Consider the following 13,044-nt stretch of genomic DNA (forward strand, 5'->3'; position numbering starts at 1 on the left):
CTTATGGAAAATCAAGAAAGGCTCAACCGCCATAAGGGCCTGCAATTCAGAAACCCTTCTTGCAGAGGTAATGGCCAACAAAAAAGCAGTCTTCCATGACAAATATTTCAACTCAGAAGTAGCTGCAGGCTCAAAAGGTTGTAGAGTGAGTTTCTCCAACACAAAATTGAGATCCCAAGCAGGAGTAGGAGCTCTTCGTGGGGTCTTATATTCTTTGCCCCTCTAAGAAATTGCTTGAACAAAGGATGAGAAAACAATGGTGGGTCGCAATCATAGTGAGCCGAAATTGCTGCAGCATGAACTTTAATAGAAGAGAAAGACAAACCTTTGTCTAGTAACTCAGTAAGATATTGAAGAGCCACACACAAATTAGGCTCAGAAACATCAAAATCTTTGCTGCACTCCAAAATAAAAATCTCTTCCATTTGTCTGCGTACACTTTCCTTGTACTAGGCCTTCTAGCTTCCAAAATAACATTCAAAACTTGCTGAGGAAGTGGAGGCCCACTATGGTTCAAAACAGAATATGCCAGGCTGTTAGGTGCAGAGAGTGAAGCTTGACATTGAGCAAATGGCTGTCCTCCTGTGACAACAGGTGTGGAATCGAAGGCAAAGGCCATGGAGGCTTCCGTACCAGACTTCTCAGTAATGGGTACCAGTGCTGTCGAGGCCAATCCGGAGCTATTAAAATCATCCTTGGCTTGTCCTGTCTGACCTTTAGAAGTACCTTTGGGAGGAGAGGCAGAGGTGGAAAGGCATACACATGAAGATTGCTCCAATTGAAAGAAAGAGCATCCACTCTCCAAGCTGTGGGATGAAACCTTCTTGTGCAAAACTTTGGCAGCTGATGGTTTAGTGGAGAAGCGAACAGATCTATGTCTGGAGTTCCCCATGACACTGTCAATTTCTGAAATACATGAGGATCCAATTTCCACTCGTGGGGATCCATAATTCGTCTGCTCAACACATCTGCTAAGGAGTTCTGTGCTCCTGGCAGAAACCTTGCCTGAAGATTGAGCTGTAAACTGAGAGCAGTCTCCCACAAAATCATTGCTTGCCTGCATAGAGGATAAGAATGTTCCCCTTGCTTGTTGATGTACCACATGACAGTTGTGTTGTCTGTTAGAATCAACACCTGCCCTGGAAGAAGTAATTCCTTGAAAGCTATTAATGCAAACTGGACTGCTAACATCTCCTTCATGTTGATATGTAGATGTTGTAGTCTGGCAGGCCACTTGTCTTGTATCCACTTTCCATTTAGATGAGCTCCCCAAGCTTTGTCTGAGGCATCTGTCGTTAAAATCTGACTCGCCTCTGGCCGGGTCACAGAGAGTCCCTTGTTTAGGTGACATTCCTGAGCCCACCACAAAAATTCCTTTTGAATGCAAGGTATTATTTGAATGACAGTGTCCAGATCCTGGCAGTGCTGTGTCCATACATTTTGAGATACCATTGTAGCTTCCTCATATGCAGTTTGGCATTGGGAAGCACCAGAATACAAGATGCCATGAACCCTAAGGCTTGAAGGACTGTCCTTGCAGTCAGCCCAGACTGATGAGATAGCTGATGGAAGTAAAGGGATAGACTCTTTTGTTTGTCCGGGGTTAAAAAGGCCATCTGGGATGCTGTATTCAGTCTCACACCCAGAAAGCACATGTCCTGAGAGGGTACTAGACTGGACTTTATTTCGTTCACAGAATACCCCAGGCATCTTAGCACTGCTATCACATATTCCAAATGATGAAGAAGCTCTTCCCTTCCTTGAGCCAGAATCAGGCAGTCGTCCAAATAAGGATAGATCTGTATTCCTTTTAGCCTGAAGAAAGCTATCACTGGAGCCAGAACTTTCGTGAACACTCTGGGCAGTAGATAAGCCAAAGGGCAATGCAGAGAACTGATAGTGAGAAGTCCCAGCTCGAAAACGCAGATACTTCCTGCAACTTAGTCTGATAGGAACATGAAGGTAAGCCTCCTTGAGATCCAAAGTTACCATCCAATGATCTTTGCCCAGCAGAGGTAAAAGCTGCTGCAACGTCAACATTTTGAACTTGGGAATGTCCAGATAAGTGTTTAGGATAGATAAATCCAAAATTGGTCTCCACGTGTTCCCCTTCTTTGGTACTAGGAACAGGCGAGAATAAAATCCTAGGCCCACTTCTGGCATAGGGACCGGCTGTATGGCCCCTATTTGGAGCAACAGAGAAACTTGCTTGTGAGCTTCTATTCTTTGTTGAGTAGGAACGTCTGGCATGCCTTTGAAAGGAGGCAAAGTATGGAAATAAAACCTGTAGCCGTGGTGTATGATATCCAATACCCATCTGTCTTGGGTAATTAAACTCCAATTTTCTTTGAAAAGTGCCAACCTTCCTCCCAAAGGTGCTGCCAGACGAGAAGGCTCTGGCAGCTGAAAAGGTAGGTCATTGGGTCTGTTTACGAAAGGACTGACCCCTGCCCTCACCCAAAGACTGTGCAGGAGAACTCCCTGTTCTAGGCCTGAAAGAGCCCTGAGCTCTACCCCTACCACGTCTAGATCTACCCCTAGACTGGGAATCATAAGAAGGATACATCCACCCCTTAGTAGGCCAATTTCTACTAAACTTTGGAGGCTGGACCTGCAAAAAATCTTTAACAGTCTGCATAGACTTAGCCTTGTCTTCCATTTTCTTTAAAACTGCCTCAACAGGAGAACCAAACAACACGTCAGATTGCAAAGGAGCATCTAAAATCCTTGTTTTAACATGGTCAGACAAATTCTGATCCCTCAGCCAGGCGTGCCTGCGAAGAACTGACCCAGTGGCAGCCACCCTAGACGAGGCCTGTACAGCATCAAAACCACATTGCAAAGAATGCTTACCCACCTGTTCAGAAACATGTACTAAATCTTGCAACTCTTTACAATCAATACCTTCTGCCAGAGCATCAACCTTAGCCTTCAATTGTGAAAGGAGATAGTTTTGGTATTTCAACATGTGAAACTGGCAATTCAAAGCCCTCATAGCAAGAGTGGAAGAAGTATAAACTTTCTTTCCCCATCTATCCAAGGCCCTGGCTTCTTTGTCTGCAGGAACCGGATTCTTTACAACAGAAGCCTTAACACCTTTAGGCCCCTGGCTAACAGTTTCTGGGTCTGCCCTAGGACTCTTAAAAAGAAACTTATGAGCTTCAGGCACCCTGTAATACCTATCCGGTTTAACAGGAGCAGGAGGCAAAGAATCAGGATTAAGAGAAGCCTCTGTAAAACATCTTCCACTACATCTAAAACAGGAGGTATAGCCAAAGGCCTATGCTGGAGTAAACACAAAAATTCCCTAAGCCTTGTCCTGGAATCAGAGAAGTACTGACCTTCCCACTTAAAATGCTCACTCATGAAATGCAGAGTTTCTGAAAAGAAAAATCCTCAGGAGGAGAAGCAGAAGGAGTAGAATCATCCACATCAGAATCAGAATAAGGAGAGTACTCCTGCAAGTCTTCAGCCGAAGACTCTGAAACATCTGAAGCCTGCTCAAAACTCCCTAGCTCAGGCTCCACCCTAGGTCTCTTATCAGGAGGGGGCATAGAACCCCTAATCAAAGTAATCAAATCTTCTGCCATTTTAAGCATATGCTTCTTAGGCACAGTTCCAGAAGAACTAGGGTGACACCAATTGAAACTGAACCTGGCCTGCCCCTGGGAGAAGCCTTTGAAACAGAAGGAGAGGGCCTAGCCACCCTAGGAAGGGAGGGAGTATAGTAACCTGAGAAGCCCCTCAGCTTGACCTGCCTCCTGAGAGGCCACATCTTGCAATAATAAAGTCTCACCCTGGGAACACAAAGAAACCTCCGGTGGAGCCACCAGCTCCACCGACACCTCTAAAGAACCGGCGTCCGGTACAGACGGTTCTTCTAGCCTAGGCTTAACTGCTTTGTCCTTGCGCTTCTTCGAAGAAGCGGGCGCCGGAGCATCCGACGGCATTTTATAATTGCACCGCTTCCCAAAGACTAACCTGGCACAATCCAACCTTCTCTTTATAGTGCGTTTATTGAATCTAGCACAAGAGCGACAGCCAACAACGTCGTGCTCAGGCCCTAAGCAAGGAATACACAAAGTATGATAATCTCTATGCGGTATCTGTTTCCCACAAGAAATGCAATTATTGACTTTTTCTGACATCCGTAAATCACTGAGGCAAGAAAAACTAAAATATTCCCCAACGGGGTACTTAGCCAACTTTGAACTCGGTCTGAAACTTCGAAAACAAAAAATCTCAGAACGCCAACCGGCACTTGCAATACTGCTTCTGCATCGGACCATGCGGCAAAAAAGACTGAGGATATGACGTCGGTCATGCGCATTTGTACCCTGACGTCCTGATGTCAGTCAAATGCGCCTTGACCGACGTCAGCCTTATACTTTGATATTCGGGCCGACCGAGGACAGCGGACTACCCAAGTGTAAGGACTGCAGCAATGTGAGATGAAGAACATCGCTAAACAAGAGTGCAAGGATGGCTTAAAAACAAGCATCAAAAAGGGTGGGCAGAAACGTTATGGAACAGATGGCCCTGGGGCCACAATCCAGCCCATCCAGGAATTTTATCTGGTCCTTGGTATGTCCTAAAACTGTTTTTAATGGACAGGTGCATGCTGGATATAATAATGTAGCCCCCAAACTGCGCCAACTATCATCAGTGGTCCCGGACCCAGAAAGGCTGGACACCCCTGGCCTAGAGAGAAATATAGCAGAGGGAGCTAAATCAGTTAAAGTACAGAAGTTAGTCAAGTTCAAGTGGCACTTTTGTAAGGACTGGGGACAAAGCATTTTGAGCTCACATGGTTTTAAGGTGAGCAGTAGGTATTTACAAAAGGAAAAAAGTTTTACTGAAGATAAAAATGAGTCCATAAGTTTTATAAGAGCTTTTTTCTTGATCACACTAGTAAGAAACGTACAGTTGTGCAAGTAAACTTACCACTACAGCAGATGTTCAACTGATCACTGCAGCAGTAGTCTAAAACTATATGGATTAGGTTCAGGTCTAAAACTATATGGATTAGGTTCAGGTTCTGCACAGGATACAAGTGTCTGCCAGCTCCTAAAGCTTCAGGGCACCTTCCACTTGCCCAAACCATCACTTTGAGCTGAGGTTTTGGTGCCATGACAACTGACAGAGGGTGGAAGAGTCCTGAAAGGCCAATACTAGGAACAAAAAGTAAATGTACACACACACACACACACACACACTTGGAAAGAGGGAGGGGCTACTGCAGCAATGATCATTCTAACATCTACTGTTATGGCATCTTTAGTTACACAACTGTACTGTGTTCACTATATTGATTAGAGACTAAATAGCCTTAGCTAGATGGCTAAAGTAGTCCAGCATACTATATTTGGGAAGTGGAAGAGAGTCCATCAGCTCTTCGAGAATAGTTCTAGGGAAGCCTGATCCAGATCTAGAGAAGGAAACTAGCTTACAGTGATTTGTAAAAGTGTGTACAGGGGACACATTTGCTGCTTCTAGAATAGTTCTAGAATCTAACCCTTTCCAAAAAGCAAAGACCCTGGTAGGCTGGACATTAGCCTGCCTGGAATAGTTATGTTGTAGTGTGCACAACTAAAGGTAATAGCCTTAGACAACAATTTGGAAATGGTCTGCTTTGACACAGGTTTGCTCTTCACAAGAAATGAACTGATCTGATGATTTGAAAAAAGACTTGGTTCTGTCAAGATAGTACCAGAATTGTCCATGGATATCAAAAGGTATGGTTTATGTATTAAAAGTATACTCTGATACTAACTTAAAGAAAGATTAGGTGTCAAAGAAACCCAGCACCTGAGGAAAATGAGAGAGTTGCAAGCTCTTATAGTAAGTCAACCCAGATACCCTTGGAGAGCAGAGCAATCCGTAAAACTGTTTTCAATGTTAAAACCTCAAGTAAGCCAGGTTAGCTGGTTCAAATGGAACAAGTGTTCGCTCCTATAACACAAAATTAAGATCCCATAAAGGGGGCAATGGTTTTCTTGGAGGCACCTTATACAACATCCTGTTCAAAAACATTCACATAAAAATGCATCAAAAGAAGAGGATCCATGGGCAGCATGTTGAAATGGCTGGTAAATGAACCTTAGAAGGAGAAAAAGACCATAGAATAAAACCCCACAAAATTATGGTGAAACCATAGAACTAGCCTTGAATGGATGTTGGTTATTTTTGTTGGCACCAACTAGAAAACCTTGACATTTTCTAATACGACGCACGTCCTCCGCAAACAGGTGCCTAAAGGAAACACCTTATCCAGGCAGACCGTTGAAGATCACTGAGGTTAGGGTGCATCAAACACCCCTGTTCTTGTTTGAGTAGACCCTGTCTGTGGGAAGCGTGTGGTAATTTCCGCTGGCCATTTCCAAAAGGGAGAAAGTACAGTTGTGTACACTTACCATAAATGTAGATGTTGAGAGTGTATTCACTGTTGCAGTCTTCACACTTTGGTTATCTGCCTGCAGGTAGCCCTCAGTTGGCCCAGATACCAGAGTCTTGGGATTTCTGCATCGGATGCTGTCACCTCTTCCATGATGTCAGGTTGTCAGGGGTATAAAACATGCAGCAGATGCCATTACATCAGTTTTTTTTTTGTCCCAGATGTCAGGGGCCCCCAAAATAGGAAGCTATACCATTGCCATAGAAAACACCCAAAAAGAGGATAGGTAGAAAGTATAGGAAAAAAAAAAAAAAAAAACAGGTGGCTGGAGGGAGGGTAACCAGGACTGCAACAGTGAACACACTAACATCTACATTTATAGTAAGTGTACACAACCGTATTATGTTCTTCATGTTTCACTGTTTTTAGTCATCACACACAGGTTGATTCCCAGGGTGGAGGCAGTCGCGAAGAGTTGGGGTTGGCTAGCAGGCCTTGTAAGACTGCTGTGGCAAATCCAGCTCTGGATTTAGAAAAAGTTAGGCAAGTGGTAACGCTTGGTGAAGGTGTGTACAGATGTCCCTACTAGGGACTCCCCCCGGAGAAATGCTGTAGAGGTTGAGGTAGCCCAAGTGGAATGAGCTCTGATCCCCTGTGGGATGGGTTTCCCATGGTGTGTGTAACAGAAATAGATGCAGTGTGCTATCCATTTGGAAATGGTTTGCTTTGAAATGGCCTTGCCCTCTGCCCCTGTAGCAAAGCTTTGAAATGGCTTTGCCCTCTGCCCCTGTAGCAAAGCTGACTAGCAGCTGGCCAGATTTTCTGAAAGTTTTAGTCCTGTCAAGGTAGAACCTGAGATGCCTGTGCACATCCAAGGAGTGCATGATCCTTCCCCCTTATTCTGAGGATTAGGGAAAAAGGTTTGTAAATGGATGGATTGGTTTAAAGCCATACTGGATACCACCTTGGGCATAAATAATGGGTTAGTCCTGAAGAAAATCCTCTGCATCTGAATACTCATAGGTAGATAAGGGTATGTCCTGGTAATAAAAGGGATCAGTCATCTGACTCATGATCTGTAGAATCATAAGGAAAAATCGATTCTTTGTCTTTTAGAGGGGGAAGGCTGGCTTCCCCTAATTAAAGTTATAAGGTCTTCAGCCATTCTAAGCATTTGTTTCTGTGGCATGGGAGCTTGAGCATGTGCTTTGGTCATCTGTTTTCTAGGTGTAGTGCAAACCCTGGGCCTGAGAAACTCGGTAGTTTGTAAAAACCAAAGTTGTCTGTTTAATACAAACATTGGAAGGTTGTAATACACCTTCAGAAGCCGGTGCCTGCACAGCGGCTCTGGACCCATCCAAGGTAGAGACATCCACAGGTTCCACAGTCGAAGCAGCATCTCATGGCATACTGGACTCTGAATGGGTCTCAGCAGAGGCCTGCGAATCTGTAGAAGCAGGTATCAGGAGCAGCAAAGGCACCAGAGTACCGGTAGACTGGCGACTAGCTTACAGAAGCATCGCTGCCAGTTTTGGACCTATGCAGTCTGTCTTTATCCTTACGTTTTTCAGAAGATCGGTAGTCAGATGGCTTATCAAAGCCATTTCGGAATATGGAGAATGAGAGCAAAATAATTTAATGACAGATAGCCCAACGACAAACAGTTCGGGGAACTTTTTCTGACATTGGTTAGAGCAAGAAAAAAAGCATCCCCAATGGGGTACTTTGCTTTAGAAGACTTCAGGTTTGAAACTCGAAAAACGAAAATTTCAGGTAGCAGCCAACCGGCACTTGCAAACTGCTTCAGGCTCCCAAGTGGCAAGAAAAGCTAATGTAATGGCATCAGCTGCATGTTTTACACCCCTGACGTCATGGAAGAGGCGACCGCATCTGATGCGGACATCCCAAGACTATGGTATTTGGGCCGAATGAGGGCTACCTGCAGGCAGATAACCCAAGTGTGATGACTGCAACAGTGAAACACAAAGAACATGCACTGTTGCCTGGGCCAGTAGTAGCCACAACAGTGATTTGAACCTTCATAAGTACCCTGGAAATCAGGGGAAAAGCATATATGAACATTCCTGTCCAAGGAAAAGAAGGCATCTATCTTCCAGGCCTTCTTGGAGGGATTCCTGGAGCAGATTCTTGCCAGCCGATTGTCTCCTCCGAACAGCCGATTGTCTCCTCTGAACAGAGAGGTCTACCTGAGGAGGAATTCCTCATGGATGGATTGACTCTTGGAGACTCCCTGATCCAGTTTCCATTCCTGAGGGTCTGTCCTGCTCATCTCATCTGCCACACAATTTGCTCCAACAGAATGCAGGAAGCCTGTATGGTGGGACTGTGCTGTGAAGCTACAGATCACAGAATGCAGGATGCCTGTATGGTGGAACTGTGCTGTGAAGCTACAAATCACAGGATAACAAGGACAGTCTGCAAAGTGGGTGCGACCTGGTTCTCCTTGCCCATTATTAGAACCAGAAACATCCTTGAAGAAAATCCTCTTGGAAAGAATATCATATAGGGCAGGAGAGAGAGGGGGTTTTGTCTGGTAGATCTGGAATAATTCCCTGGAATGGTAGATCTGGAATAATTCCCTGGAATGGATAAGTTTCTTCCCACCAATATCTGCAGCCCAGCTAAATCACTCCCAGAACCCATTTGTCTGAAACATTCAATTTTCAGAGAGAAATGGAGAGTCAGACTTTCTGGAACAGATAAGGGACTTCTGGAGGTGGGGTTTGGGAGATACAAGGTTCCCTTATCGGCACTGCTGAGACTACTTGTTTGGTTTCCTGTCAAAATTGGATGAAGGAGCATAGAATTTAGAGGGAGACCTTCTCCTCATCAGTTTACCTCTGCAGCAGATGGACAAACTAAATTTCTATCCAGAGATTTTGACTTCAACTGGGAGGATCCGAGAACGCAGCCAGGCCTGCCTTCTCACAGTTCCAGTGGCAACAGCCCTGGGAAATAGTATCCACAGAGTCAAAAAAACTGACCTGAGAAACCGAACTAAACCACACAGATTTTCTACACTGAAGAAACTACAGATAAAATGTCCCTCCCACTTTATTCAGAATAAAACTAAGAAATTGTAACTGGTAGGTAGTGTATTAAATTTGCAGAAGCATACAGCTGTTCTCAAACTTAAAATTGAGTTACCATCGTCAGAAAAGGAAGGGATTAGAATTAAAGTGCTTTTGGCAGCAAAACTACAGCTGCTGGGTCAGATCTGGGACAAGTGCCGTGACATTCATCCCCCAGTGCAAACAGCACTGTGGGGGGGGGGGGGCTGGGAATTCTAGTTGTAATACTTCATACCATTTTCTGAGGGAATGTTCTCCCACTGAAAAAACATCGGCACATTCTGGAAGTAGTCATAGAAAGAGAAAATCTGACAGTTGTATTCAGATAACAGAATTCAAAGAAAAGAAAAAAATATTGGTCCCAACACATTCCTCTCCAGGCTCTTTCTGAAAGAGAAAACCAGCTGATAATACGAGTCAATACGCCTGGACAAAATCCTGACCCACACTTTAAAAACTATTCTTGTCCAGTGAAACTATAGCAGCAGGTATATGGAAAGCTACAGTTAACAGGATTTTTAAGGGAAGCAACAGCTTCCCCAGGAACAGGGGCAACATTCTGGTTAACAGGGACATTTCCTACCCCTTCTCGCAACACTGACCAAAGTGTCTCTCCCTTGCCCACTAAGGGGATTCCCAACACCCAGAGGATGTGCCAGGTCCAGAGTGGCTGTATGAACACCAGACGGGTCCAAGGGAAAAAGATAGGGGGGGTCTGAGGAACCAGATTTAACCACAGTATAGCCTCCTACTTGCAATGGAGGCAAACCGCTAGCCAGCTGCAGCAGCAAAAGTGTGACAGTCAAAAACACATATTTCAATTAGTACTTTCCCCACAAGACAGTAAATGTAAACATTAAAAATGTGGGATTTTTTCTGCAAAGGGAAGTTATCTGCCCAGCCAAGGGACAGCACAAGCGGATATGAACGCTTTTCAGTAACAGGAAAGCTCTGAAGAGTTTGGCACCCACACCTGCTGTTTTAGTCAGCTCAGCTCAAGCTGATTAGTGGATTTTGTGCATGGAAGGTGTGCTGAAGCTATTATGCAGGTCAACCATTATATCTACAGCACAGGGCTACTGCAGCAGGGATCAGTATGATGAACCTAACACGTTACATGATGTGGTTGAAGTGGTGATTAGCTTTTAAACAAGGGTTGTTAAGAGAGAAAACGTCAGGCAGTGAGAAGTTAAAATTAGAGAAACTGAAAAGATATATGAAGATTTGGAAAATATGAGGGGGTGCTGAAAAGTTCTAAGTCTGCCCAAGAAGGGAATGATGTGGGGCCATGAAACTTGGAATTTATTCAACACATTCTCCCTGAAGTTCAACATACTTGACCCAGCGTCTGAAGTTTCTGTAATCCTGTCAAAAAAGGGTCTGAAGTTTGGTCACTGAACTACTGCTCCACTGCTTCAGTCACCTCTGATTCACTGACTGCTGTCCTTTCAAACTCCGTGACCATTAGAGGTCTTTTCTCATCAGCATTTAAACATTTGGGCACCCAGTTGTCGGACAGCTTTTGCATACCCGGCTGCTCAAGGATTATGAACCCAACATGTTCCCTGGACATCTGTAGTGTCTTAGTAAATGTTTTGGCCAATATTCACCTATCTGCGTTTGAGGCCTCCCAGATCTGGCATCTTCAGTCTCAAAATCTGCACGCCACTTCAAGGTTGAGTTGTCACTCAGTGTTTGCATTATACATTCATGGATTTCCTTTGGCGTTTTCTTCTGCAGTAATAGGAACTGGAGTTCCACCACTTAAATTCTACACTATTCATGGTTTTAGATCATTGATTAAACCAGGTCAATGTCAAAACATAGCTTACAATTCTGCAAACTGGATTTTGCAAGATGAAATAACCCTCTTTTCAGCTACACAAAGGCAGAATAATGCTCAGAATTTAGAAAACTGGACAGGCTTAGAACTTTTCGGCATCCACTTGCAATGCCCTAGAAAAGGTAAGAAAAGGAGGAGCTACTGAAAAAGGCCTTAAAACGGCAGAAGATAAATTTTATAATGGGAAGAATGAACAGGTGCAGCCTGTGTGTAAAGAATGTTGACAAAAAAAAAGCAGTTTCACGAGAAAAGGAAAAACATCCCACAGTTTTAAAGTCAGCATATCTACCACCCTCAACCCCTATGCATATGTAGACTATGGAAAATTGAGTGAAAGGTAACATTTTGAACATCTCCCATTTGTAGTCTCTTACATGAATAGTTATACACAGCATACAAACAGAACCAAGTGGCTAGATACTGGTTATAGCATGGTTTAAAACTGATTAAGGCTACCATTTGCTAATAAAGCTTACCTCTGATTTTCATGGATTTATTCCTCAGTCGCCATTTACTTACCACGCAAGACTAACTGAAGGACTTGTATCCATCTTTGCTCCTCGGTCATACTCAGTCTTGTGCCCTGTAAACCAATGAATAAGTAGCATGGAGAAACTTTGATACCAATTCATCTTACTTTTTTCGATGCTTCAGGATGAAGGACTTGACGAATAAGTAATTGTCCATCTGTGCAGATTGTAAAGGACTTGCTTCCATTTGCCTTCAAATCACTGGCAACTAGCTGGGTAAACTGGAGAGAAAAAAAAAAACAGAATGGTTGTTGCAATTAAGTTACAGACCAATATGAAGTAGCTGATTTGGCATAAATATTGTTACAGACCCAATATGAAAACATTAGTAAAGTTGCTGATTTGGCATAAACACTGAACAATCTTGGAGCTCCCTAGTGAAGTCAAAGTATGCAAATAAAAGCTGAGAACTGAATCAAGGTTTGTACCAAGCTCTTTCAAGTTTACTATATAGCACAGAGACAAGTTTTAAGTGTGCATTACCAGTTTCTGGAATGATCCATTATAAACAGTGAGCAACGTTTACTTTTCACAGCTGCATGAAAAAGGCTTCACCATCTAGTGACCCATTTAATAATCATAACAAACAGAAAGGAACCAGTTTTAACTAAGCAGGTGAAAGGCAATATTCTGTGCATTGATAGTGCTGTGACAACTAGTCAATATTTGCAGATTTGTAAATGGCACCAACAGAAATAATTTGCGCTACAACTGCAAGATTAGCAGGTAAGAAGTTCTGTTTTGGAAGCACTACAGGTACCTGAAGTGTGTACAATGACAGTACATTTCATGTGAACCAATTTCAGAGTACCTAATAAATGCCATGCTAGAAAGCGCCTCTCCCCAAATGCAATTATAACCACGCAAGTACAATCAGGGAGTCAGTCTGTTTCATCTCTCTACCGCAAAACCTATCTGTAAAGGCTCAATTTCCCAAAGGTCTCATGCCAAGGTTTTAGGCTCACCTTTTAGTCTGTAGAGCCAGTTTAAGAAGCGCACAAAAGGATCTGGAGTCGCAGGCTGGACTGTTGAATGCACACACAAAAAACAGACCAACCTTGGTAACCCCTCAAAAGGTTAGGGAAATCATTTCATCCATTTCTGTAGATCACTATAATTTTTATCGTCATTCAAGCGAAGTCGTAACTACTCATATGCAGCTCCACACAATTTGCCTTCTGCTGA

General features: G+C 43.7%; 1 protein-coding gene across 1 annotated transcript in view; it reads right to left on the minus strand.

Moving 5' to 3' along the window:
• Positions 1 to 13,044, minus strand: part of ESRP2 (epithelial splicing regulatory protein 2) — a 318,023-nt gene that overhangs the window by 233,274 nt on the left and 71,705 nt on the right. Inside the window, exon 3 of the mRNA XM_044082050.1 lies at positions 11,967 to 12,080. Within this exon, the coding sequence (XP_043937985.1) occupies positions 11,967 to 12,080 (114 nt within the window). The remainder of the gene's footprint in view (positions 1 to 11,966; positions 12,081 to 13,044) is intronic.

The sequence above is a fragment of the Protopterus annectens genome, chromosome 8.part1 (genome assembly GCF_019279795.1).
Source record: "Protopterus annectens isolate FY-2018-M chromosome 8.part1, PAN1.0, whole genome shotgun sequence".
Classification (NCBI taxonomy): Eukaryota; Metazoa; Chordata; order Ceratodontiformes; family Protopteridae; genus Protopterus; species Protopterus annectens.